The sequence below is a fragment of the Ictidomys tridecemlineatus genome, chromosome 5, assembly GCF_052094955.1.
Source record: "Ictidomys tridecemlineatus isolate mIctTri1 chromosome 5, mIctTri1.hap1, whole genome shotgun sequence".
In the NCBI taxonomy this organism is placed as follows: domain Eukaryota; kingdom Metazoa; phylum Chordata; class Mammalia; order Rodentia; family Sciuridae; genus Ictidomys; species Ictidomys tridecemlineatus.
The window spans coordinates 123,955,838-123,982,819 of NC_135481.1; the positions used below are offsets into that span (position 1 = coordinate 123,955,838).

Here is a 26,982-nt window from a genome sequence, read left to right on the forward strand (position 1 = left end):
ATGTTCTATTTCTATTCATTTCTCACAGTTAAAAAAATGTAATGAGGAGGCCACACATCAAATTCCCAGTTAAGCTCATTCTCATATATAGAGAAGATGGGCAGGAGTACAGGGGAACTCAAGTCTACTAAGTTCACAGCCGTGAGCATTGGGTGTGCCTAGTGGTGGACTGTCTCTTAGCTAAGATGTGGCTGAGCGCCTCCCAAGGCCAGTGGGAAACAGAGAGCCCCCCTGGTTCTCTCCAGAGCCTTGCCCCATCTAGAAAGCCAGCCCAGCTCCAGTTAATTCAGCACCCACTAAACCAATTCATTCTAAGTTCCTAGGACTCCTCTTCTCCTTTTAAATGTACGAGTCTGGTGAAATGCCCCTGTCCCTGCGAACTCCCGCCAACTACCTCCCCATCACCACCCACCACCCACCAGCCCTACCCTGCCTGGCTACCTGGGGCTGGCCACTGGAGCTATCCCCACCAACATGCTCCTGGGGTTTGTAGTGTGTGACTTTTTGGGGTGTCCAGTTCTTTGAGGTGTAATTTACTAAATAGGACTCATCTGTGTTGAGAGCAGGACCCTTGGCTTCTGCAGTGTGAACAGGCACACAGCCCTGCTCAGCCAAGAGCAGGGGCTCATCTGCTTTGGTCCCAAGGTGCTTTCTCTGTGTCAAGTCTTGAGAAAGAACCTGTGAGCATCTGCTTGGGCAAGTCCCTCCAAGTAGTCCCCTCTGGCTGCCCAGCTGGAGGGTGCACACTACCGAGGGTGGGAGAATGCACGGGGGTCAAGGCCATGGTCGTCTCCTTCATGCATCCATGAACACACATGGCCCCCCAACCCAGATATCTTGGCAAGCCCTTAAAATCCACCAGCTTAAGCCAGCAGGGTGGGGGCAGAGCCAGGCAGCTCTGCCCCAGGATCAAGCCCTACTGCTGTGCTCGTTCCTGGGTGGTGGGAGACAAAGGGCCTGGGGACCAGGGGCGACCCTGAAAGGTCTCAGGCAACATCAAAGGTCACCCCATGCAGACCTGACCTCATGGCCCATGGGGCAGGCTGCACTGGGCACCTCAGGGCGCTCACTTTTGCCCACAGTACCCGCATTTCCTGAAGAGAGAAGGCAACAAGCTTCAGATCATGCTGCAGCGCAGAAAGCGCTACAAAAATCGCACGATCCTGGGCTACAAAACGCTGGCTGCGGGCTCCATCAACATGGCCGAGGTGAGCGCCCTGGGCCCTGTGTGGCACTGTGCAGGCTGGTTCTAGGACAGCAGAGCATTTGTATGTGGCAGATTGCTCCTACATGTCCGGTGTTCACACCATAGTGACCAGAGGAGTGGGCTCCCCCGTGATGCTGAGCTCAGCCCAAATGTGCTGCCTCTTCCTGGTCCCCTGGCCCCACATGGCTCAGCATAGCTCCTGCCACACATGCAGCCCTATGTGCAAGTCCTGCTTCCATACCTGCCCACCACCATGGCAGAGGGCCCAGGTGGACCTGTCCTGGAGCCCCTTGCAGAAGGCTCCTCCTGGATATCCCATGTGGCCCTTGCTAGCCCTAAATGTGAGACTGGCTGAAGCAGTGGGAGCACCTCAGAAGGAAAACTGCCCAGCAGCCCCGTGTCATCCTGCGTGCCATGGGGTGCTGTGGGGCTGGGGGACTGTGCAAATGGAAGGGACTTGTGACATAGAGGCACCCTGGGCTGAGGGGCCCAGACCTCCTCATGGGTCCAGGAGCCACAGCAGTGGCTCTGAAGAGGGACAGCTGGGGTCTCGTGGAGCTGTATTGGGCCTACCTGGGGCAAGCATAGCAGCAGCAGGCCTGGCTGTAGCACCCCCACCCCTACAGGGCTGCCAGACTCCGGTGCCGTCCAGCCCCACCAGTCACTGCAGGCCTGGGTCTCCCCGACCCCAGATGCCCCACCGTGCTGCACACCCAAGCCTCCCAATCCTGTCTCCTGGAACTTGCCTCTGCCCCCCAGACTCTGGGCTCTCCCTTGTGCTAGACTGACTGTTCTAAAGGCCACCCTGCCATGGCGGCTGCAGCTTTAAAGCCTGTCCATTCTTGGGAGAAAGGGCCAGTCCCTGGATGTGGCCTCTGCATCTCTGCTCCCCACAGCCCACTACCCCACAGCTGTGTGCTCTGAAGCCAAGGTTGCCTCAGTGCCTGCCTCTCTGTGCTCCCTGGCCACCCTCCTCCAGGCCCTGCACTGTCCTCTCCCACCACAGCCTCTGGCCCCAGACCCAGCTCGGCCTTCCCACGGGGCCTAGTTTCCTTGCTGCTTGGCAGTGGCTATCCCTCACTGTGACCATTGTGGGCTGTATGTCATCCCATGAGCTCTGGTGGATGGGGGATAAAGGTAGCTCTGACCTTGCCTGGTGGGCGTGGGATGTATCATGAGGCTCACCTGGGGGCTGTGACAGCCTGGTGTGGTCACAGAAGCTGCCACATAGGAGTAGGCTGGGGCTGTCAGTGAGGCTGGTACTGTTGTATAAGGATGGCACTTGGCAGGAAGACAGTGTCCCTAAGGTTGGGACATGGGGTCAAGCCAGTGCATGGACATAGAGGTGATGGCTGGGTGGTCTCCCCGTGAAGCCCCAGCGCCTCTAGTGGTAGTTGGCCCCACCTACTGTCCCTCTGGCCCTGACCCACCATGTGCTCTGCCCGAAGGACTTGGCGGGCAGAAAGGCTAAGCTGGGTGTCTTGGGAACCTGCATGTGCATGTGGATGGCTGTCAGGGCCAGGGGCATAAACAGGAGAGCGCAACCCCAGGACCTGGCAGCAGGAGGAGCTAATGGCCCCTCAAGACCTGCTCAGGCATGGCCTCCACTCACACTGGTGAGCGTCATGGTGGTGGGAGGAGGCCCCAGCTCTGCCCCCTTGGGGCTCCCTTCCCAGGTAGACCCAGGCCTCAGCCTGAGCACCCTCACCCAGGTAGCTGGGGTGGCAGAATTGAGGTCTGCAGGCCTGAACACTGAGGTTCAGAATTGTAGGTTGGCCCAGCATTTCCCTGGCCTCTGAGCAGCTTCCCATGGCTCTGAAACTCTTTGATGGTGAAAACGGGAGCCTGAAGGGTGGCAGGAGAAGGCCACCCCAGCAGGCTCGAGCTGTCACTGGGCTCATGGTCCAGCCAAGCTAGGGGGCGCAGGGCTCTCAGTGCCATATGGCACTACAGCCGGGCCCGAGTGGGATGGCCCCCTGGCCATCAGCATCACCCAACAGAGCTCCCAGCGGCAGAGCTCCTGAGTGCTCCTGGGAAGAGGCGCCAGTCCTGAGGAGCCCTGGCCAAAGCCCGGCGTATGCTGGGAGAGCCAGGGGTTCTGGGCTGGGGCGTCAAGGAGAGGTCAGAGGGAGACTGGGAACCAAACCGGGGAGAGGTGGCCAAGGTTACCTCCCCAGCCCCAGCCAGCCCTGGGGACTCTCCCTCATTTGTGGTGGCTAGTGTGGAGCATGTTCCCAACCCTCTTCACAGGACCAGCCCCTACACTCCAGGCTTAGGGTGCTCTCAGGAGCGGCTGGACACAGGGATCAGTGCAAACATGCCTTTCACAGGAGGTCCCATCTCCCTCTTACCCTCCCACATGGAGGAGGCAAGAGTGGGTTTTCTTGGCAGAGGCCCTGACCCACCTGTCTCCTGCAGAGGTAGTGTGGGCAGGCAGGGCCAGTGTGCCTACATCCAGGCTGCTACTCACCCCCAACAACCGGTGGCCCTTCTCTTAGCCAGGGTCACTGGGATGGATCCATGTGTCCACCTCTGGAGAATGTTTTGGCCTCTGAGCCAGTGGTTCACACCAAGTCTGAGGTCACTGCAGGAAAGTGACAGGTGTGTGGAGCTGGGCCTGCAGAGGCAGGTGAGGGAAGCAGCCTCTGAATGGCATATACCTGTGCAGAGTATGTGGGCACCTGTGTCCCTGTTGGTACACAGGTGCACAGAGCCCAGGAGTGGGGGAGTCTTGGTGTAGGGCTGCCAGCTGACCTAATTTGGCATCTGACAGGAAGTGAAAGCAGATGTGAGCTTTCTTAGAATTTTATTTTTTTACTGATTAGACTTAGCACCCCCAAATCAGGACCCAAAATTTAAAAAAACTCTGATCTATGGGTCTGGGGCTGGGGCTGTAGCTCAGTTAGCAGAGCGCTTGCCTAAATGTGCAAGGCCCTGGGTTCAAGCCTCAGTGCTGAATCTGACGTATAAAGTCCTAACGTGGGTCCCATCAGCTGGCCGCCAGCAGGGCTTCAGAGAGCGTGGGCCTGTGAGTGAGGGCTCTGAGACATGGTGGTGCAAGGCAAGCAGGGACCAAGGGATGGGCGCACCCTGCCTCTCTGGTTTGTGACTCTCTTGTAGCAGTTGACCCTAGAGCTCGATGGTCTCACAAGCCAGACCTGGTAGGTCCTATGCTTGCTCGTGGCCATTCTTCCTTGGCCCTCATGAACATGCCCCTGGACAGGCATCTTAAGGGCTGGTGGCCATGTCACGTTCCACGCTGGCCCTCACCCCTGCTGCCATAGATTGCTTGGCTGTTGTGGGAGTCGGGGCCTCCTGGGTGGCTTCCCAGGCACCACAGGTGTGCCAGAGACCAGCTAGCTGCAGTCGGTCCTATCTGTTTCCTTGTCTGTGGCATCTAAGCTGGGGCTCTGCTCCCCTGTTCGCTCCGTTCTCATCCTGGCCGTCCCCCTAGCCCTGTTCTCCTTTGCTGTCTGTTGTGGACTCTCTTGCCCACTCCAGGCACCTCCTGCTCTCAGATATGGGGTTGCCAGGGTGGAGGGCCCTTTCCATTTGTGGTATATTCTAGCTCCATCCCCCCTCCAGGTGATGCAGCACCCCTCTGAGGGCGGCCAGGTGCTGAGCCTCTGTAGCAACATCAAGGAGGCCTCCGTCAAGGTGGCTGAGATCTGGATCATCTCCCTGTCCAGCCAGCCCATTGACCACGAGGACAGCGCCATGCAGGCTGGGCCCAAGGCCAAGTCTGCAGGTGAGTGGGGCGGCACTGTGCCCCTCCCTGCTGGTCTGCCCTGGCAGTGGGTGGCAGAGCTGTGGACTATGGGGCACCCAGGTCCTGAAGGCTGAGTCACATGTGCTCAGAAGGTGTTGTAAGTCAATCAGTGCCACCTGATGCTCTGGGGCCTGCCTGGGTGGCTTCATAGAGACCAGGTACCCTATGGGCCATCCTCTCTGTCCCCTTCAGTCTGTGGCCTGGGACAAATGCTGGGTAGCCTGCAGCTGCTGCCACCATCACAACTGGGCCCCCCGGGGCAGGGAAGACTGCTGGAGGTTGACTGGGGCCTGGCTGAGATGCTAGAGGGCAGGATGCAGTGGGGTCCAAAGCAGGGTCGTGTGGTCCTGCTGACCCTGCCAGGCCCGCAGGCTGGGGGCCTGTGAGCCACCTTGGTGCTAGGGCAGTGGGTAGGACTTGACGTCTCCAACAGACCCTGTGCTTGTTCCACAGACAACGACTCTGAGGACGAGTACGAGAGCTTCTCCTCGGAGCAGGAGGCCAGCGACGATGCTGTGCAGGGGCAGGTAACTGAGGCTTGCCAGAGCGTGGCCACGGCCACAGGGAGGGCCTGGGGGCTCAGAGCACCTGGATTCTCCCACCCCAGGCTCCCACATGCCCAGGGGCAGCTCCAAAGAGGCTGTGGCCAGGGTGGCCTCAGCAGTGCCTCCTTAGGGCTGCATGCTTGGCTGGCCCCGCCCGGCCCAGGTGGGTGGTTGTGACCTCAGGTGTGTGCTGTGCCCACAGGATCTGGATGAGGATGACTTTGAGGTGGGGAAGCCCAAGAAGCAGCGGCGCTCGATAGTAAGAACGACGTCCATGACCAGGGTCGGTGGAAGCTGTTCTACTAACACTGGGTGGTGGGGCTCGAGCGGGGCACCGTGGGCCTAGGGCCAGGCAGGGGCATCCCTGGGCAACCCCCGACTGCCAGTTCCCGCCAGGTACTGCCCTCTGAGGCCTGCCCCAGGTCCTTGCTCCAGCTTTGCATGGTCACGAGGTCTCCAGGGTCTGGAGTGAGGCTAGATAGACTGGCCTTTGCTGCTGCGGCCTCCATGGGCCTGGAATGGCTGCCTCCTTGCCTCGGCACCACTCACACCTATGTGTGGCCAGTCCTGCTTTGCCCTGAGCCAGGCCTGCCTGCGGTCCCATGGGCACAGGAGCTCGGCAGGGTTCCTTCCTCTAGGAAGAAAACTTGGATGGGCCTCAGCCCTTCCTGACCCTCAGTGTCCTTCACTGGGAACTGGAGACCCTCAAACCCCAGCACTGAGCTGTGCCCCTGCAGGAATGGCAGTGTGAGTTGCCAGGGAAGTCTATGCTAGTGCTGACAGGGGACAGGCACTGCCCACTTGTGGCAGCATGTGAGAGGGAGGCCTTGGGAGGCTGTGCCCCTGTTGTGCCAGCTACTCCCACACAGGGAAGCCGTGTTGTCCTGGACCATGGTTAACACCAGTCAAGCCTCAGCTCCAGGGCCCTGGGCCAACCTCTGAAGGGAGGTGGGTGCGGCAAGCCCTCTCTCTGTAGGTTAGCTGGGGACACACCTCACTGGTGGCCAGTGGCTAGAGCTGAGACTGTACAGCCCAGGGCAGCCAGGGAGCAGTGGGGTTCAGACTGTCCACTGAGCAGGCACCGCCACCTTGTCTACCATACCTACTCAGGGCCCACCCAGCAGCCTCCTTCCGGAGGGGGCTGGGAGAGCAGGAAGAGCTGTGAGGCTTCTGGAGGAATGGCAAAGCCAGCACTTGCCCTCTTGGCACCCCTAGCACCCCTGGGTGGGGCCTGGGACGGTCAGCTCTCCTGGGCATTCTTTGTCTGGCTTCAGTTGTGGCCTGAGACCTGGTGAACATGTTGTGGGACTCCTGCAAGAGCCACGTTGCATGTGTCAGTGCTGCTGAGTGTTTCCCGTGCACCTCCTCTGGCCCAGCGCAGCAAGAGGCCCCGGCACAGCCTCACGGTGCCCCAGGAGTGGCTCCAGGCCATGCCTGACTTTGCCGCTTGCCTTGCAGCAACAAAACTTCAAGCAGAAGGTGGTGGCACTGCTGCGGAGGTTCAAAGTGTCCGAGGAGGTGAGTAGGCTGAGCCTCCCTGTTGAGCGCCCTGCTGGGGAGGAGGTATCTGATCTCTGGGCAGCTACAGCTCTGTGCTTGCCCTCTGTAGGGCATTGCCCTCTGCCCGCCAGGCTGGGCGACAGTTGTGCTGTCTCCTGACATCTCCCGAGGTGTCAGCAGAGAGCCAGGGATGGCCAGCTCCATGTCTGTAGAACTCCAAGTCATGGTCACCAGGGAAGATGGACACCAGGTTTTTGTGTTCATTAGCTTTCATAGATAGACTTTATTTGGGGAACTGTTTAGGCCCATAGAAAAATCAGGCAGGTGTGCACAGAGCTTCCGGTGCCCCTGCCGCCATAGGCGGTCTCTCTTGCTGCCAGCACGGCATGAGTTCTTAGGTTTTAAATTCTTCTAGCGTTTCTCTAGTTTCCAAATTTTCTGTAATGAGCTTGTGTAACTTCCATAACCGGAAGAAAAACTCCTTGGTGCTTTCATTTTTTGTTTGTTTTGGTTTGGATTTTGTTGTTGTTTTGTTTTGGGGTACCAGGGATTGAACTCAGGGGCAGTTAACTACTGAGCCAGCCCTATTTTGTATTTTTTTATTGAGAGACAGGCTCTCACTGAGTTGCTTAGCACCTCGCTGTTGCTGAGGATGGCTTTTAACTCGCAATCCTCCTGCCTCAGCCTCCTAAGCTGCTGGAACTACAGTCGTGGCCACTGCACCCAGCTTCCTGGTGCTTTAACACATGGTGTGATGCTGGGCTGCCGTGGAGAGGAGGTCCCTGGGTGCGCCACTCCACTGGCCACACGGCCCACACAGTGGCTCTGTGTCCCTGAACAAGAAGGCCATATCACCAGAGCACCCACACTTGGTGGCTGCTCTGCTCAGGCGTAAGTGCTGAGATTGGCATGGCTCGGCCACGTGGGGCCAGCAGTGTTTCCAGGGCCCATCTAGCAGCCTGCCTCCAGGAAAGGACAGCTTCCTCCTCGGGCACAGCTGGCAGGCCCTGAGTCTTTGCTCACTTCTGGTAGTGAAACAGTCCCTAATCTAGCTGCAGAGGGGACACTTAGCAGGGCAAACCCCTGGCCTGAGGCCTCCTTGACCCCTTCTGTATGCCTAGCAAGGAAGGAGAGTCCTCAGCTGGATCTCGACCATGGGGTTCTGTACTTGGCCCAGCAGGGGACTGAGTCCCAGAATGTACCTGACCCACACAAATTGGGTTCTGACTTCTGGAACTCAGCTCAGATTGTGAACTTTCGGCCAACATCCCAGGCACTGTACTTGGGTAAAGGACTCTATCTTTTCCTGGGGATGATCTCCTAGGATGGTGTAACATTCGCATACGTTGATCAAGTCATGTGGTCTCTTTATCTGCCACTGTACTCCCTCTGGTGTGAGGACCAGACCACCTTGCATAGCTCTGTCCCTGTGTCTGAGTGCTCTGGCCAGTGTGTGCCTCCCAGCACTGCCCAGCTTGTGGCCTCACAGCAGCCCTGGGAGATGCAGGAGAGGCTTGGCAAGGGGCAGCCTCCTGCTGGGCCGGGAGCCGACTTAGACCACTCCTGCTGCTGTCACTGTAGCTCAGTCTGGGTAACTAAGATGCAGCCAAATGCTTCACTCCCATCCTGAGGCTGGAAGTCCAGGGTCACGGCTCCAGCAGATGGGGTGTCTGGAAGGGCCTGATCCTCTCAGACAGTGTTGTCTACGTGTCCTCACACAGCAGGGCAAGTGGGAGGAGCACACTTCCTCCAGCCTGCTGTATGAGGTCACTAATCACTTCCCAAAGGCCCCACTCCTTAACATGTCACCTCAGGGGTCAGGTTTGAACATCTGAGTTTGAGGGCTCACGTTTAGACCCTAGCCCACAAAGTTCATGTGCTTCTCACATACAAAATACATTCTTTCCATCCCAGTAGCCTCAAAGTCTTAACTCATTCTAGCCTCAACTCAAGAATTTAAAGACCCAAATTTGAATATCATCTGCATCAGAGCAGGTCAGACTCCTCTCTAGCTGTTTGTCAGCTCATGAAACCAGTGGTGTGCTTCCAAAGAATAATGGTGGGACCAGCATAGGGTGGATATTACCTGTGGGAGGGAGGGAGGGAGGGAGCTGTCTCAAGAAAGTCAGAACCCAGCAAGGAAAATTCAGAATCTCCAGGCTCGAGATGGTCATCTTTGATGTTCCACCCACCAGGCACCCCAAGCTGGGAGTTGGGCCTCAGCCCCAGGTGGCCCATTCTTGGTGCTACAGGGTGCAGATGCAGAGGTATGTCCCTGCAGTCCTCCCAGCTCTGTGGCAGGTGGGGACTAAGTTCTGCCATCCTGGGTGCCCCACTCCCATGGCACCACTGGACTTTACCCCAGTGGGGGCTCCCTGCTGGAGCCCTATCTCCACAGAAGTCTTCTGCCTTAGCCCAGGGCATCCTGTGGGTCTGGGTGAAGGTGCCCATGCCCCCGGCTCTTCACGCCTCTAGAGTTGGCACCATGTGGGTACTGAACAGTAGACCACTTATGCCCTCTGGAGGGGTGGCTGCTGCTATCCCTATCACACCAGAGCAGTGCCCCCAGATGCAGGGAGCAGAGCAGAGACTGTGCTTCCTAGCATTCTTGGCCTGTGGTAGGCAGCACAGCACCAAAGACTTCTCAAGTGCCTTTAGGCCAGTCTCCAGCTGTCCTGTCCATACTGACCTCCTCATATTCACTGGCCACCCCCTGATGTTCTCTTGCAAACACTTTTTCACTCTGTGCAGCCTTTCCCAGGGAGAATCTTCCAGACCTTAAGTCCTTCCCTTTCTTTTTTATTTTTCTTTTTAAATGTTTATATTTTAGCTTTAGGTGGACACAATATCTTTATTTTGATTTTATGTGGTGCTGAGAATCGAACCCCGTGCCTCACGCATGCTAGGCGAGCGTGCTACCACTTGAGCCACATCCCCAGCTCTTTTTTCTTTTCTAGATAACTTTATTTTATTTATTCATTCATTTTTTTTAATGTGGTGCTAAGGATGGAACCCAGTGCCTCAGGCATGCTAGGCAAGTGCTCTACCACTTAGCCATACCCCAGCCCTTTCTCTTTCTTTTTTTTAAATTTTATATATATTTTAGTTGTTGATGGACCTTTATTTTGTTTATTTATTTATATATGGTGCTGAGAATCAAGGCCAGTGCCTCACACGTGCCAGGCCAGTGCTCCATCACTGAGCCACAACCCAGCCGAGGTCTTTTTGATAAGTTTCATCTTTAATTCCTTTTTCTCGCTGCACATTACTGTGCGTAGTCAAGAGAAGCCATGCAGCACCCTTGGTGCTGAGCTTGGATTTCTTCTGCCAGCTGTCCCGTTGACACTTGGAAGTTCTACCTTCCACCAGACACTAGGACACAGACAGAATCCAGCCAAGCTCTTTGTCGCTTTCCTCCAGTTTCCAATAGCACGCTCCTTCTTGTGTGAGGTGTCTCGTGGCCTTTGGTGGCACGGTCCTGCCGAGGTCTGGCTCCAAGATGGCTCTCTCCACAGCTCTCCTCTTCTGAGCATCACCAGAACCTCCCTCACAGCTCACCTCAGTGGGCACCACAGACCCTTCCAACCTCTACCCTCCCCATTCCATAGCCTCTTATACGTGTCAGGAGTCTGTCACAGCAGACTCCTGTCACGTACAAGCTTCTGCACCTCCCTGTCTGGGACTGCTAGAGCTGCCACAGCTGGACACCTTGACTGGCGATTCAGAAACAACCAGTGTGTGGCTTACAGTTCTGGAGACTGGGAGTCCAAGACCAAGCCTCCCATAGATGCCCAGTCTGGAGGGGGCTTGTTCCTCATGGACAGCACTGTGTGTCCAGGGTGGGCAGATGGGGAGAGTGTGCTTCCCACAGTCCCCCTTTTCTCCGTACTGGGCATTGAACCCAGGAGTGCTTTACCCTGAGCTACATCCCCAGGACTTTTTATTGTATTTTGAGAAGGGGTCTTGCCAAGTTGCCCAAGCCTGGCCTTGAACTTGCCATCTACCTGCCTCAGCCTCCTGAGCAGTTTCAGCTCTGTTTGCAAGGACACAAATCCCATTTATAAGGCCACCTCTCATCCCCTGATCACCTCCCAAAAGCCCCACCTCCTAATGCCATCCTCGGGGGCCTAGGTTGTGGCAGGAATCTGAGGGAACACACATTTGAGCTGCTGCCTCTGACATAGGCTGAGCCTCTCAGGTCTTTGATCAGCACACACAGCAGAGCCACAGAACTCCAGGCGCAGTGTGTCCCTGGGCCTTTAGCCTGTGAGTGGCACACCTGTATAGTCTGTAGGTTTTCAACAAAGGTGCCAAGTTCATCAGAGAAAAAATGATCTTTTCAACAGAAAATGAACCTCAACACATAACCTCATTGTTTGCAAAAGTCACCCTCTGAAAAATCATGTACTAAATTTAAAACCTAAAAAAATAATTACTTAAATTTTAAACTCTAAACATCAGAAATTTAAATTCTATCAAAATTCTAGAATATAAAGAAACATCTTTGTGAATGTGGATTAGGCGAAGATCTGTTAGGACCCAGAACACGTGTGAGTCTTCAAAGTGGGAAAAACAAAGCACTGGGCTCTGTCAAAAGTGGAGACTGAAGCGTCCACACTCAGAAGGGTGGACATTGAGCCCACTCACGGGAGGGACCTGGAGCAGCAGATCTGCAGCAGCAGGGGCAGGAGGAGTGACTAGGGGGACAGTGCTGGGGTGGCACCTTTGGCTGGCAAACCATAGCTACACATCTGAAGCATGGGGTGGCTCCTGGGGCGGGGCGGGGTCACCTGTGCTCTTCCACACCCTGAGGGTGTCACGCTGCGCTCTTCAACACCCTGAGTCACTTCATAGTCTGGCCAGTTTTTTGGGGTTTTTTTAGTTGTCAAGGGAACTTTATTTTATTTATTTATATGTGGTGCTGAGGATCGAACCCAGGGCCTCACACATGCCAGGCAAGTGCTCTACCACTGAGCCACAACCCCAGCCCCAGTTTTTTTTTTCTTTTTGAGGTACTGGGGATCAAACCCAGGCCTTGTGGTGCTAGGTGAGCACTCTACCCCTGAACTACATCCCCAGCCCCGTGTTGTATATTTTTGCTATAATAAAAAAGTAGAGCTGGGCGCAGTGGCTCACGCCTATAATCCCAGCAGCTTAGGAGGCTAAGGCAGTAGGATCGTTAGTTCAAAGCCAGCCTCAGCAGCAGTGAGGCCCTAAGCAACTGAAACCCTGTCTCTAAATAAAATACAAAACAGGGCTGAAGATGTGGCTCGGTGGTCAAGCGCCCCTGAGTTCAGAACCCCCTTCCCCCCAAAAATTAGAAATTTGCCTGTGAAAAATACTAAGAGAAAAAGCAAGCCACAATATGACAGAAAATATTTGTAAATCACGCGTCTGATAAAAATTTCTATCTAGTGTATAAGAACTTTCAAGACCCGGTAAGAAAGACGGCCCAAGGTTCAAGTGGGCAGGACTCACCCAGTGGGTGTGGCAAGCATGGGGAGGGCCTGAAGAGGAGGTAGTGGCAGCAAGGCGTGGACCCTGCTGACTCTTGCTGAGGTGGCAGTGCCTGCAGGTTGATCTTCAAGCCCACGTTGTCCCTCTGCAAGCCCGCTGCCTTTGCACAGAGACCCACCAACCGGCTCTGACGTCAATGCGTCAGAGCAAGGGCCTCCCAGGCAAGACAGTATCTAGAAAGAAGCTGGAAGATTCACACTTCCTGGTTTCAAAACTTACCACCCAGCTGAAGTGGTCAAGACCATGGTGCTGACACCAGCACAGACCTAAGTCAGCGGAATGGAGTCCAGCACCCAGGACAGATCTCACATTGCCACCAGTGTTCAGCAAGGACATTAAGACTACCCTGTAGGGGAGGGTGCAGGCTTCTCAACACACATTGCTAGGAGAACTGGTCCTCATACCACATGCAACAGAACCCACAGCAGAGAACACCTTCAGGACACTCAGCAGGCCTCTTAGATTTGACACCCAAAGCACAGTGACAAAAGAAAAATAAACTGGGATATCACAGTAGTTAATGCTTTTGCACTATAAATAATACCATCAAGGGTATGAAGCAGCAGCCCAAAGAATAGAGCTGTTTAGCGAATTATAAAGGGCTTGTGCTCAGAATATATAAAGATAACTTGTAACTCAGAAATAGCCCAATTAAAAACAGGTGTCTGTCTCTTGAGGAAGACACCCGATGGGAGCTGTGGTGCTCCCGACTACTGCTCCCAGCCCACAAGTTGCCAAGGAACAGAGCAGCCAGGAAGCTGTGCTGCAGCACAGCTTTTACAGTACTGGAAAGGTGGCTGTGAAAACAGGTGGCAGCTGACCAGCTAGGGTGCCCCTTCCCCGAAGAACCCATGTCCTGCTGTGGTCAGAGATGCAGAGGTGTGGGTGGAGGCCTGCAGGGGGCCTGGCAGCCTCAGAACCAGGGAAATGCCTATGGGGAGGCCCATATCCAGTCCTCCGGAGGTGCCAGCAGACCCTCAGGCTGGCTGGGAGTGGAGGTTGAGGTTACCACTTCAGGAACTCTCAGCTACCCTAAGATGGTGTTTGTCGTTTGTTTAAAAACATGAATTGTCTGATTAAAAGATGGGCAAAGGATCTGAGTAGATGTTTCGCCAGAGAAGAGAGAGATGTGGTTAATAAGGACTGTCATCAGTGGGCATCGGGTCAGCTGGTTGTCAGGTAGGTCACCATTTGCCCCCCAACAGTAGGCACATGTGCACAGGTGGGTGGAAAGCAGACACTGGACACTCCAACTCATGCTCCTGGTCAGCCCTAAGGAGGTAGGGGTGCGTCCCCACTGTGACCTCTAGGCTTGTGCTGCCAGTTTTATCTGCAGGAGCCATGTGGGAAACAGTCCAGTTGCTGATCAGCGCTGGCCCCAAACACCTGCTCCCACTCAGAAGGGACTAGCACTGACACGGGACTCGCATGGGCCTGCCACCCCATGCCAAGTCAGATGCCAGACGCAAGGCTGCATCCTCCTGACTCCACTCTGGCAGTGTCTGGAGGGGCTGGCTCACAGGGCAGGCCTGGGGGTGGCTGCCAGGGATGCAGCTCTACAAGGGCACAGGCTTCCTGGGCAGACAGGAGGTGCTCTGCTTCCTGTGCGGGAAGCACCCCCTAGTCATTGACTGAGGGCCAGGTCAGGCCGAGGAGCCTTCGTACCACACAGTGTGAGGACCTGAGGTCTTTGGAGAGAGTCCCAGTTCCCAGAAACTAGAAAGTAAATAAGATGGAAGTGCTGGTCGCTGAGTGTGCCCAGCAGCTCAGCACCCTGCCTGTCCTCCTTCTGCAGACCACTCTTCATAGCCCATAGGCTGCTGCCAAGGGCGGGTATGGGCCTTTGTGGGGCCCTTACGCACCTTTGGTGTTGTTACAGGTCCTGGACTCAGAGCAGGACCCTGCGGAACATGTCCCTGAGGTGGAGGAGGACCTGGACCTTCTGTATGACACACTGGACATGGAGAACCCCAGTGACAGTGGCCCTGACATGGAGGAGGATGATAGCGTCCTCAGTACTCCTAAGCCCAAGCTTAGGTGAGTCAGCAGAACCAGATGGTCATTTTGATGAACCCTGCAAAGAGACTTCTGAGCGGCCCTCAGGATGCCCCCATACCTGCTGCTTGATCAGTGGCTGACCTGGGTTGGCCCTGGGCACTGTGGGCAGGGCCACCTGCCTCTGAAGGCTTGGAAGATTCCCACAGGCCAGACTGCCAGGGGCAGCCTGGATGGGTCTGTGGGCCAGTCAGTCCCAGGTGGTTGCAGGTAGACTGAGCCAGGTATCAGGAAGGGGTGTATTTGAGTGAATCCGGTGGGAGGTGCCCGAAGGCTGGCAGGAAGCTGGGGTAAAGTCTCCACAAGGCATTGTGGTTCTCAGGTGACAGAATCAGGTGAGCTCTCAGGTCGTTGGGATGGGGGTGGACTGAAACGATCTGTAGAAGGCAGGAGCTCGGAGCATGGGGCAGGTGGGATGTGGGGCAGGCTGTGAGGATTGAGGAGTCCTCCTGGGTGCTGGAGGCCTGCCAGCACCTCTCCTGGGGTGGCAGGGGCTGGCTGAGGCTGGCCTGGGGCAGGAGGAGCAACACGGAAGGTCTCCTCGCAGGTTTGCCATGGACGCTCAGGAGACCCTGTTCTGTGGGGTAGGAAGCACAGCCCACAGGACAGTGTGTAGGCCTCAGTGTGGCTGGGTGTGGCAGGCCTGGGGTGTGGGTGGCAGCTGAGGTGTGAGGCTTTTTAAACCTACATGGTACAGAGAGGCACATACAGGAAAGTGCTGTCCTGTGTCATTAGGCAGGTCCACAGCTGACCCTGGCTCCCTGGCAGCTCCCATCTTACCCTGACACTGACTTTAAGCCACCTTTACTCCTTGTTCTGGAGGGCAGTGTCCTGGGCTTGGCTTCATTTGTGCTGGTGTCTTGCTGCACTAGGGCTGATATACTGGCCGCTGGCTCCCACCCGGCATGGGGGGGCGCCCTCCAGGGTAGTGTGGCCATGCAGAGTTCCATTCCAGAGCCTACAGGATGGAGATGCAGCTCTGTGCTGCCCAGTAGCCATAGACCATGCTACCACCTGGGCCCCTGCATCTTGGGTCAAGTGTCTCCTGCCTCATCTCTCCGCTGGGCTTGAGTGAGCCCTCTGCGTTCTGCACTGCTGGGACGACACCAGCTCCTCCCACACCATCTGGGTCCTCCCATTGTGAGTTCAGTGATGTTGGCCTTGTTGGCAGAGTCCCTGGCCAGTTAGTGCCCACAGTTCTGGGTGGGGCATGGACATTTCAGGACTGTGATCTTGGGTGGTCACACACAGCTGAGTCCCTGTTTGTCCAGGTTTTGGGACTTAGCGGGCACATCAGTGCTCTCAGGAGTCCTAGCACTGTCCTGGCTGGTAATGTCTTCTACATCTTTTGGGTCTATACCCTCTTTTCCCCTCACTCATACCTTATCTGCTGGAGGTGGGCATGTTCTGCCCAGTTAATCTGGAATGGCCTGGTTGGCCTAGAGTGGCCTGTGCTTGCTGCGGGTGCCTTCACTGTGCTGTGGAGAATGCTCTGCTTCCTGCAGGTCTCTTCAGGCAGCCTCCAGCAGGTTACTGGAGTGGAGCTGCCACTCAGCCTCTCAGTTGTTGACAGCCCTGCCCAGGTTGAAAGCCAGGAGCAGACAGGGTTTCAGGGATGCCTGTTTTTTGAGAGGGGCCCCTGGGCTCCTCTTTCTGACCCTTCATGTGTGATAAGAGAGCCTCACTTGCAGTATGGGGAGGGTCTTGGAAAATGACATTCATCCCTTTCCCGAGCCAGGCCATACTTCGAAGGCCTGTCACACTCCAGTTCACAGACGGAGATTGGGAGCATCCACAGTGCCCGCAGCCAGAAGGAGCCTCCAAGCCCGGTGAGTGGCAGCAGAGCCCTTGGGTTCCTATCTTCATGCTGGACAAGCACTGGGCAAGCATGTCTCTGGTTGCCATGTGTTCCCAGTGGCAGGAGACTGTTCTGGGATGACCCTGAGCCCACAGTCCAGGAAAGTCCCATTTGGTGTCCCCTGGGCCTCTTCCCATTTGCAGCCAGAGAGCAACACAGCCTGATTCCTGTCTCCATCCCCAGGCTGATGTGCCAGAGAAGACACGGTCCCTAGGAGGCAAGCAGCCAAGTGACAGTGTCTCTGACACGGTGGCCCTTGTAAGTAGGTGTGGACATGCTCGTCTAGCCGTGCCCTAGGCCCCAACCTACCGTAGCCGCCATGTGGAGCGCCTGTGCTCACTGCCTGGACATGGGCTGGCCCCGGGCCAGGCTGCCAGGTGCTCAGGATGCCCAATCGAGGGCTGCTGCTTGCTTCCACTGTCATGATGGCCCATGAGCAGTGGGTTTCCCTGGTGCCCTTTGGAAGGGTCTCTAGATGGTGCTGGGCTGTGTGGGAGCTGGGTCTCTGGCAGGTTTGGTGCTGGTCTCCCTGCAGTGTTGGACCCAGAGGTCTGTGATGGACAGGGCTCCAAGGTGGCCTAATCCTTTCCCCAAGCCAGGACCACACAAGCTGAGAGAGACTCCAGGTGGGCTTTGTGGTTCTGGGCTAGGGAAGAGCACATAGCTTCCTTCTCTGCCCAGCAAAGTGCGCCAGCCTCTCGGGAGCCATCGGAGCAACCTGAGGACAGCCCTGAGGCCGAGACCTCCACCCTGGACGTGTTCACTGAGAAGCTGCCACCCAGCGGGAGGATCACCAAGACAGAGTCACTAGTCATCCCCTCCACCAGGTCCCTGTGCGCCCCAGCCTGCCAGTAGGAGTGGCTCCCCATGGGATGGGGCTGCTGACTTGATGGGAATCACGGGGAGAGGCCGTGACCTTGGGTACCTTCTGGAGCCGGAATTGGGCCCCACCTTGTGCATAGCTAGCTGCCTCCATTGTCTGGCTGTCACCTGCACTCCCTGGAGGGCCACATGTCCAAGGGTGCTGTCCCTCTACCTGCCATGTCCCAGGACAAGCTGCTGGATGAAGCCTTGGGGGAACAGCTGGGGGCCAGGAGGCCATTGAAGTGGGTGGGACTGGGGACAGGCAGCAGGCAGGATTGACAGCTCAGGGAGGGTAGGGCCCACCTCCAGCCTGCACCCCACACCCCCAGGCTGTGGTACACATAGAGGCGTAGAGCACTTGGGGATGAGAGCCTGGTGTTGGCACAGGTAGCTTGGTTTGTGTCAAGGTGAGCACAGGTCACACCCATGGCCCTCTCCCCACAGCCATCTCAGTCTCACCTGGGCAGGTTCCATGCTTCTTGCTTGGGGACATGCCAGACCCACCTTCCGTTGTCCCCAACTGTGGGTACCCCTTGCCTTGCATGCCTGACCCCAGAGCCCATTCACCAGAACATGTAGTGTTCCTTGCCTCTGCTAGATCTCCCTTGGGATCTTGTCTTTCCTCTGGCCAGCACCACTGTGCCCAGAGTTTGGTGGCTTCAGGGCAGGAGACCTGTGAGCCCATGCCTGTGTCAGCACCCTACTCAGCCTGGGCTGTGAGGAGGAAGCCCCCTGATGTACACTCCAACCTCCCTGCCCTTGCCTCCAGGCAACCCTTTAGACAAACTGCCTCCCCGCTCCCTAGCCACCTCACTGCCTCATGCAGGTCCATCTGTAGAACCCGGCACTCAGCATCAGTCTAACCCTGGCTTTCTCTAAGCTAGTGCAGGCCAGGGTCGGAGGTGTGTCTGCGCCAGGCTCCACCGCGCCTTCTCGAGGCAATCAGGACATTCCCGGAAGCAGCGAGTCTGGGCACTAGCATTTACCCAGCAGGAAGCAAACAGGAGCCTGTGTTGGGCTCTAGGTAGTCACCTTGACGGTCAGCACTTAGCACTGGCCTGCCCCCAGCTCTGACCCTACTTTTTACCCTGGAGGGGTGGGCAGCCCCGAGGTCCCCTATCAGGTACACACATGAGGGAAGCAGGGCTGAGGGCCGGGTCCCATACGGGCACCTGGGTCTCAGTGCTCCACCCTCACAGCTGGGAGCTCTGTGTAGCCCAGGGCCCTGCCGCTCGTTCAGTGACACTGTGGCCATCCTTCCCTGCTCTCTGCTAGGCAGCTCTTCCCTGGAGCAGCGCAGTGTGCGGCTTGTGTGAGCATGTGCCTGGCCTGCTCTGGCCCTGTCCCCGTCCGCCTGCCCCAGCTGCCCCATTCCACGAGCCTGCTCTGATCCCAGCAGGTCTGAGGCGAAGCCAGCTGGTCGCCGGGGCCGGAGCACATCCCTGAAGGAGAGACAGCCATCACGGCCACAGAACGAGCGGGCCAATAGCCTGGACAGTGAGCGCTGCCCGGACACGCGGAGCCAGCTGCAGGTGCCTGTGGGGCTTTGCCAGGTCAGGGCAGGAGAGAAGTTTAGAGATCAAGGTTGCCAGCAGACCTAGAAAGGATCCTGTCAGTGTCAGGAAGCCTGTGTGGGTCCCGTGCACACTCCAGCCCTCCCTGCCACCTCCAAGGGCCAGGCAGGGTACACGGCCACCTCAGCCAGGCAGCTTGGTGGTGGGCCTCTCTCCCCTTGCTGCCGGGAGCCTGCTGCTGTTGGGGGCCGTATGGTGCTGAGGCTCCACTCTTGGTGGGGAGAGGATGGGCGCCACATGTTCTGGGTGTGGACGACCGGGTGTTTCCAGATTCCCAGGAAGACTGTGTACGACCAGCTGAACCACATCCTCGTCTCTGATGACCAGCTCCCCGAGAATATCATCCTCGTCAACACCTCTGACTGGCAGGGGCAGGTAGGAGCAGCTGCCCGGGGCTGGTTGTCCCCAGGAGTTCCATGTGGCCGAGCTGAGTGGGGACCGCATAGAGACCTCGCTCAGGGACGAGTGCTGGAGCAGGCATGTGTGGCGGGTTGGCCTGCACGAGCGTGGCCTCTGCACTCTGGGGGTTCCAAGGAGAGGGTCAGATGGGTGGGTGCAGATGCTGTACCAAGGGTCACTCGTGCCCGTCCCACCCAGTTCCTTTCAGACGTCCTGCAGAGGCACACGCTGCCTGTGGTGTGCACGTGCTCCGCAGCCGACGTCCAGGCCGCCTTCAGCACCATTGTCTCTCGGATCCAGAGATAGTGAGTCCTGACCTTCCCTGGGGTCTGCCCTGTGGAGCTGTTGCCCGAGCATTTGCTGGGGTCCCTGTATCCCAGGTCTGCCTGCCATTCCAAGGTGGGCATGTTCTCTACCCTGGGGGATGTGGGTGGCTTCTGACCTGCTGCCCTGCAGGGCCCCTGCAGCCTAGGCTTTCCTCTGATTCCAGGGGCAGGAGGGTCTCTTGGAACTGTGGGAGGGTGGCCGCCCAGCCTGTCAGTCCAGGCAGATCCCGCCCCAGCTTAAAGTGCCCACTGGTAGGGGTCCTGGGTGGCAGGGCTCATGGTGGCGGCAGCAGCTGCAGCTAGAGAACAGACTTTCTGGGGCTTAGCTGTGTGGACCTTGGGCTGAGGACAGCTCTGACAGTTCCCCTGAGGTGCCTGTCCCCTCTTCACCCCACCTGTCTGGGGGTTGCAGCTGCAACTGCAATTCCCAGCCCCCGACCCCCGTGAAGATCGCTGTTGCGGGGGCACAGCATTACCTCAGCGCCGTCCTACGGCTTTTCGTGGAGCAGCTGTCCCACAAGACCCCGGACTGGCTCGGCTACATGCGCTTCCTCGTCATCCCGCTGGGTGAGGCCTGCGGCTGGCTGGGTACACATGGTGGCGAAGGTGCAGGCGCCAGCCGTGTGTCTTGTTCCTGATGTTTCGTGTGGTATGGTTTACATATGATAACATTACTTAAATGAAAATTGACACAGTCACCCTGCAAGGGGGCAAGAGGTAAAGCCATCCCCCTGAGATGGCCTGCACCGGGCCTCCCCTTGGTCTGTCACTGGGCTCTCTCTGTGCCAGTTTGAGTTCTTTATCAGAGAAGCACAGCAGGGCTGGGTGGTTAACCCTCCCAGTCCCGTGATGCTGTGCGGTTGAGCTTGATACTCTGTGTAATTCCCCTACCAAAAAGCCGACCTGGCTTGGCAGGCAGCGTGGCTGGAGGCCCACCTTGTGTGTGTGCCCCAAGCCAGCGCCAGTGGCTTCCTTGGTGAATGGTGTTCCAGGAGACAGTGTGCCACACCCTTTTACCATACCACCACCACAGAGGGGTCCTGGACTGTGAGCTCCACGTGGTGACCATCCTGCCCTGGGCACACAGGTTCCCACCCTGTGGCCAGGTACCTGGGCTCCGTGGACTACCGCTACCACAACTTCTTCCAGGACCTGGCTTGGAGAGACCTGTTCAATAAGCTGGAGGCCCAGAGCACAGGTGAGGCCCAGTGTGGTGCCTATGGCGGGGCTCGCACCCACAGTCCCGTTCCCTGAGGAAGGGGCTCCTGGTCTTCCAGGAGACCTCCCCTCATATCTACCTCTTTCTCAAGCTTGGCCCCAGAAAAGGGACAGCAGGCGGGGTAAGGGGGCTTGCCAGGATGCTTCCCTCTCCCCAGTCCAAGCCAAGGTGGCCAGCAGGGGAGGGCGCAGGGCCTAGGAACACGCCTTCAGGGCTTGTGGGGGATGTGACCCAGCACCACCGTGGATGGGCACTTGGGCCTGTTGTGGCCAGTGGGAAAGTAGAGGTGCCCATGACTCTGCCCAGACTCCACCCTGACCCACCTGGCCCACCGCACCAACCCATGGCCTCCTCCCCGTGCAGTGCAGGACACACCAGACATCGTATCCCGCATCACCCAGTACATCGCGGGGGCCAACTGCGCCCACCAGCTCCCTATTGCGGAGGCCATGCTGACCTACAAGCAGAAGAGGTAATGCGGTGGGCCCAGGCCTGGGGCAGCAGGGGACCCCCTGACCACACAACACAGGTCACTGCCAGCTGCCATTTCTCCATGGTTACCTGCCCACTCTGGCCTTGGCCGAGACAGACTCCACCAGGTCTGGGGTAAAAACCCTGGGTGAGCCTAGACTGTAGGGCCCTCCACTGACCCCAGTGCAGACCAGAGTAGTGGTTGGGTTTTCAGTACCTCTTTATTTCTATGCCCGTTGATGTGTCCCATGATGCAGCTGGTGGCAGCTGTCAAAGTGGCCCAGCCTACAGACCTGACACATCTTCCACCCCAGGCCTAGGCTACCTGGGCTGGAGACCCTGGACCATGGTCTCAGCCTGTTGGGGAGCAGTCAGCTCATGTTCTTGTAGCTCAGAGCATGACAGTCCCCAGGAGCTGTGGGTAAAAGCCTGGGCCAGGTGTCGTGGGTCTGGGTAGCCCTGGACAGGGCCCCTTCGTCAGGCACAAGCAGAGGCTTTCCTGTGGTTTCAGAAGACTGAACCTCCCTCTTGTGGCCAGGCCTGTGGACAGGCTATCCCTTACCAGATGAGGGGAGCAGAGGCAGTCAGTGGGCCCTGTCCAAGAGTGGAAGAGAGGCACCCAGCCTCAGCCAAGGGCAGAGGTAGCAGTCCCTGATTCTTACGGGTGTTCGCCCCCTTCCTTAGACCGAAGGAGAGTGAAGTTGAAGTCTGGGAGGTGCAGGGAGGTCAGTAGGGATGGCTGGTCCCATTCCAGTGGAGCCCAGCACTTCCAGAACTTCCTGGTGGAGGGAATGGCCACCCCTGCAAACTCACTCCAGCGGCTGTCCCTAAGTGAGGCGGGTAGTTGCCCAGGCTCCAGGCCCTAGAGCTCCTGCTGCCATGCATGGAGGGCTCACCGGGCCCCCGGGGAGGCGCCTTAACGTGGCCCTGTTTTCTCTTTTGGTGGCTTTCTGAAAAGGAAAAGGCACTTTCACTTTGACTTCACCCTGAGGTACAGCTCTCTGGCCGGCACCCTCTGTCCCAAGCTCTCTGGTCGATGCCCCCGTCTGTCCCAGGCTGGTCTTCAGGCTTGTTTAGCAGAGTCACTGCCAAATTCCCTCTCCCCTGATGCCCAGGGCATCTGGGGATCCCTCACAAAGGGCCCTGTGTGCTGAAGGTTCAGGCCTGTGTGGTCTGGGCCCACAGCCTCTGGGGGAGATCTGACCCCCAGGGGTCCCTGAATCTGAGGCCAGGATAGCACTGTCCTAGTTATAGCAGAGGCAAGGGCCAGGACTGGGCCACATCTGCCACTGGCATTGATGTTGGGCTGCCTCATGCCAACTCTGCTCTGAGCACTTTACATGGGTTAGCCTGGCCCCCTGCACACAGCCTAGTGGGGAGGTGTCCATGCTGGGCCTGCACATGGAGACAGGGAGGGGGAAGCCAAGGAGCTGGTCAGGGTGGCCTTCCTGGAGCTGGCCTTCTGCACGCAGAGTCAGGCTCCCAGGCCAGAGTCACAGAGAGGGTTTTTTAGCATCTTTTGTGCCCAGTGAGGCAGCCAGACCTCTGAGACCCCACAAATAGAGGTAGAGTGCTGTTACCTGTAGGCGTGGCTCTGTCTTCTGAACTTTTGGACTTGTGAAGTCAAGTAGTCCAGGAACCCCCACAGCTGTCCCTTTTCCTCTGCCTGGCAGGTCCTGCCCTCTGTCTTCCACACCTATCTCAGGCTATCTATTCTCCTGGGTAAACTTCTCTTACTCTCTTGCTCCCAGGAAGGTTGTTGGGTCCAAGGGATGTCCTTCCTAGGAGTGTTACAGTAGCAGCCATGTAGCCTTTGGCCCACCCAAGCTGCAGGTGGGCGGGATGCACAAGCAGGGCTCTGAGCATCCGAGTCTGTCCTGCTAAACAAGCCCCCTGTGTTAGAGAAAGACCAGCCGTCTCATGCCTCCCTGACCCTGTGGGCTGGCCTGTGCCGCCGGCTGTGGCAGGCAGAGCCCAGAGCATGCTCTTGCCTAGTCGCAGCTTCTTGTCACTCCTGGGATTGGCTCCTCTGAATTGCAAAACAAGGCTTGGCGAGAACATAACCCACTCCCACTCTGTGCCTCCTGCCTGCGATACAGTGGTGGTACCGTAGGCAGGGTGGGCATCAAGTACAGCATGAGGCCAGAGAAGCCCAGAGTCCTGCCAGTCGCTCCAGCCCTGCCCAGCTCTCCAAGGTTGCTCCTGCCTATCCCATGCCCCATGCAGTGTGGCTGGCTGGCCGGGAATGGGAGTTGTCCCTTCAGTGGGCCCTGCTGTCAGAGCAGGACAGCCATAGCCCTGGCCTGCCCATCAGCCTGTGGGGGTCAAAGGGGTCTTCAGGCCCAGGGCATTTGCCTTCTGCACAGTGGCAGGTCTCAGGAGCCAGACCATGTGTCTCGCTGACCACACTGTCCTCAGAAACATGTGTGCGAGGTGCCAGCAGCCCCTCTGACCAGGGCTTGGGGGCCTCAGTGGAGAGCCGGTGTCACCCTGTCCTGCCTGTGCTGGTGTTGTCTGCATGGCCCAAGATGCAGCTTGGCTTTGAGTGCTGGCAGCTTTCCTGTGTTGTGACATTTCCCATGTCTTGGTTACACATGGCCCTTGTCAGCTGCGGATGAGAGGCCATTCTGCTACAGGCCTGGAGACCCTGGGGTGGGTGGGAAGCCCTGTTCGTTATGGGTTAGAGCCTTTTCATGCATTGGGGACCAGGAACACTCACTTGGCTTCTACAGCCTCCTGTGCCCAGAAGGACTTGGGTGTCACCAAGATTTACAAACACAGACCTGCCCCAGAGAACAGGTGGGACCCTCATGTGGATGGCCACCCATGAGCTCATGCCTGATGGTAGATAGGGCAGCCTGGGCATGGGTCCAGGACATGTCCTGAACTTCATGGAGCAGAAGCAGGCTGTGGCCAAAGATGTAGACCACTTATTATTTAAAATGGACAAGGGGGAGGTTCTCTTTCAGCACTTCTCCTTAGACGGGAAAGGAAGGTTAGGAATTTAGTCTTTGGTGGGAGGGACAGAGCCTGCAGGTGTTTTATTCCAAAGCATCTTGGTCTTTGGGGGAGGGGTGGGTTCTATGGGTGGGAGTGGAAGGTGGGCTGGGGGGCTCCTGCTGGGAGCAATCTATGTTGGCAGTGCCCTAGTTGTGTGTTCTGGGCTGGCCAGGTGAGGACTGCTGGTCTACCTTGTGAATACCCTCTGTGTGGGGAGCACCAGGCTCAGCCTCTGCCCACACTTGGACTCTGAGAAGATGGGCTGTTGGACCTGGGAGTCAGTGCTCAACGGCAGGCAGCTAGATGGACACATGCCTTTCCCAAGCCTGCTTCTTATAGAGGCTTCTGTCTGGGAGACCAGGTGCTGGGCAGCACATGCTCCAGGGCTGTCCCTGAGGCACCCCACCAGCCTGAACAGTTGGTTAGTTCCCTGAAGTCCAGGGAGAACCTTCATCACCCGCCCCCAGTGCTTGACCACTTCTTGGCACCAGGGGCACATTCAGTCTCCATCTGGGAGAACTTTGCTGGCATCAGATTTGGGGAAACGAGACAGGTAAAATGGAGCTGGAAGACACAGCCAGAGATGGTACCAGCTGTAGACCCAGTGAGGGACACCTCTGTTCCCTGGGTGCAAGCCAGGGAGCTGCAAGGGTGGGTGGGCAAGAAGGACATGGAGGAGACTGGTCCAGTCAAGCACTGGGACCAGACCTGCCTGGTAGACCTTTCCAGAGGCCGGAGGGGCTGCTTTTCCTGCTGTTGATAGAGCCGTGGCTCTGTGCTGGCCCTGCAGCCTGTGGGAGAGCTCTTCAGGTCACTGGGGACCAGCTGGCAGGGACCCTTTGTGGAGACGAGCCACATGGCCAGCTGTGGTGGATGTACACAGGAGGAGAAGACAGTTTTCATCGCCTTGGTGCCTGCCCTGGAACCCTTCGCATCCCCGTGGTGGAGGGGCTGTGGCCAACACTGCCAAGAGAGGCTGTAGGTCTGCCAGATGCTGTATGGAGCCAAGTCCAGCCCCCTTGCCCTAGGTGCTCAACATGTCAACTCCTTGGGGAGTCACACTTTTGGGCTCTACTTGTGTTAGTACTGGTATCTACACTGGCACTAGGGCCAAAGGCCTGGCCTCTTGAGGAAGCACTTTGTGCCCTGTTTTGGGGCAGCCACTCTAATTACTGGAGAAGGCCCAAGATGTTCCCCAGATGTTCTGGGGCCCACAGGGCATATGAAGCTCCAGCTACTCAGGGAACCAGCTTGGTGGGCCAGCAGTGCAGACAGGACTGGCTGAGCTGTTGCCATGCCTCAGGCACCTGGGATGGACGGGCAAGCTTCCCCGTGAAGTCATGCCCTCTGACCCTTCCTCCCAGCTGCAGGGCTCTGCATGGCTTCCTGCCCAAGGTTATAGAGCTCTGTTCACCCTTCTCATGTGTCAGCCTGTGGGAAAGAATCCAAGCACTGGCTGGCAGGGTTGGGGATGGTGGGTTGGGGCTGGGGCTATACCAAGGGAGAATAACTCTTCTCTATCTCACTCACAGCCCTGACGAAGAGTCCTCCCAGAGGTTCATTCCCTTTGTTGGGGTGAGTACTGCCAGCTCCACCTTGCTGGGAATGGTGGCCGACCAAAGTACCTTTTTTAACAGTGCTTTCAAGTTAACCTGCGTGTTCCAGAACCTTCTTCACCATGTGAGCCCAGTAATGCCTTAAGTCCTCCCATGATAGTGCACTGTGTCCTTGTGACAAGGAGTGGGGGCCCAGGATTATTGGTTCCCCTATCAGATGTGAAGAAGCAGTGATGACTCTATTGTGGTTAGGACCAGTGTCCAGTTCAGCCTGTCCTGGGCATCAGCGAGGGGTCAGACAGCACCAACCCAGTAGCCAGGAGAAGTGCTGAGGCAAGAGGGCACCTCCTGGCCTGCCTGCTAAGGCTGCGTGGCTGTGGCCTTCTGCTGTTTCCTCTGCAGAAGACGGAGAGGTGCTCGTGCTTCTTCCTAGCCCCACGTCTCCATGACCATTCACTGCCACCTTTTCCCTTTGTGACCCTGCCCTGCTGAGGTGTCTGCATGGCATGTGGCAGGTGCCTTCCTGGTCCAGTGAAGGGACTAGGGTAGGTCTGTCCCCTGTAAGGAATGGAACTCATTCAGACACCCCCACCCAGGGCCTTCCTGCAGTGACAAGAGCAGGAAGACACAGCACTCTTGGACCCTTGACTTGTTACCGTGTGGCCAAGCCCTGAATTTGATAGTGTAATGCGCTCTAAGCTGACACAGCTTCACATGGCTGGTGGCTACAGGCCTAGGACACGGCCTGTCACGGTCCCCAGCAGCCCATGTGGGTTCTGGAGCAGCTTCCTGCCTCTTCACCAGCACTCTCAGGCCAGCCTCCCAGGGCGGCAGTGGGCAGGGCAGTGGGGCTGGCTGACACTCAGCTGCCTCCAGCCAGCATCTCTTGTTCCAGGTTGTGAAGGTTGGGATTGTGGAACCATCCTCCGCCACATCAGGTAACCTCGTCCCCTGAGGCCTATATGAGTGAACCAGTGCCCCCTAGGTCCTGGTGGTGCCCTGTGCTAAGGAGCAGCTCAGCCCTGCTGCTTCTGGTCTGTAAGAGCTGCTGTCCTCACCACGCTCCAGGCTGCAGCAGGCCAGGCAGCTCTCCTCCGTCACGGAAGAGAACCCTGCCTCCCT

General features: G+C 57.4%; 1 protein-coding gene across 11 annotated transcripts in view; it reads left to right on the forward strand.

The window, feature by feature from the left end:
* The window catches only part of Pacs2 (phosphofurin acidic cluster sorting protein 2), a 73,495-nt gene that overhangs the window by 41,392 nt on the left and 5,121 nt on the right, over positions 1-26,982 (forward strand). For 3 of the 11 annotated variants that reach the window (XM_078051069.1, XM_078051070.1, XM_078051061.1), the window contains exons 4-21: positions 1,083-1,208; positions 4,793-4,955; positions 5,430-5,503; positions 5,724-5,804; positions 6,980-7,039; positions 14,418-14,575; positions 16,332-16,422; positions 16,635-16,709; positions 17,133-17,278; positions 18,712-18,847; positions 19,160-19,264; positions 19,487-19,593; positions 20,027-20,181; positions 20,702-20,812; positions 21,140-21,305; positions 22,263-22,295; positions 25,837-25,879; positions 26,756-26,798. In XM_078051069.1, the coding sequence (XP_077907195.1) occupies positions 1,083-1,208; positions 4,793-4,955; positions 5,430-5,503; positions 5,724-5,804; positions 6,980-7,039; positions 14,418-14,575; positions 16,332-16,422; positions 16,635-16,709; positions 17,133-17,278; positions 18,712-18,847; positions 19,160-19,264; positions 19,487-19,593; positions 20,027-20,181; positions 20,702-20,812; positions 21,140-21,305; positions 22,263-22,295; positions 25,837-25,879; positions 26,756-26,798 (1,873 nt within the window). The remainder of the gene's footprint in view (positions 1-1,082; positions 1,209-4,792; positions 4,956-5,429; positions 5,504-5,723; positions 5,805-6,979; positions 7,040-14,417; positions 14,576-16,331; positions 16,423-16,634; positions 16,710-17,132; positions 17,279-18,711; positions 18,848-19,159; positions 19,265-19,486; positions 19,594-20,026; positions 20,182-20,701; positions 20,813-21,139; positions 21,306-22,262; positions 22,296-25,836; positions 25,880-26,755; positions 26,799-26,982) is intronic. The other 8 variants (XM_078051063.1, XM_078051065.1, XM_078051062.1 and 5 more) reach the window with 8 other exon arrangements.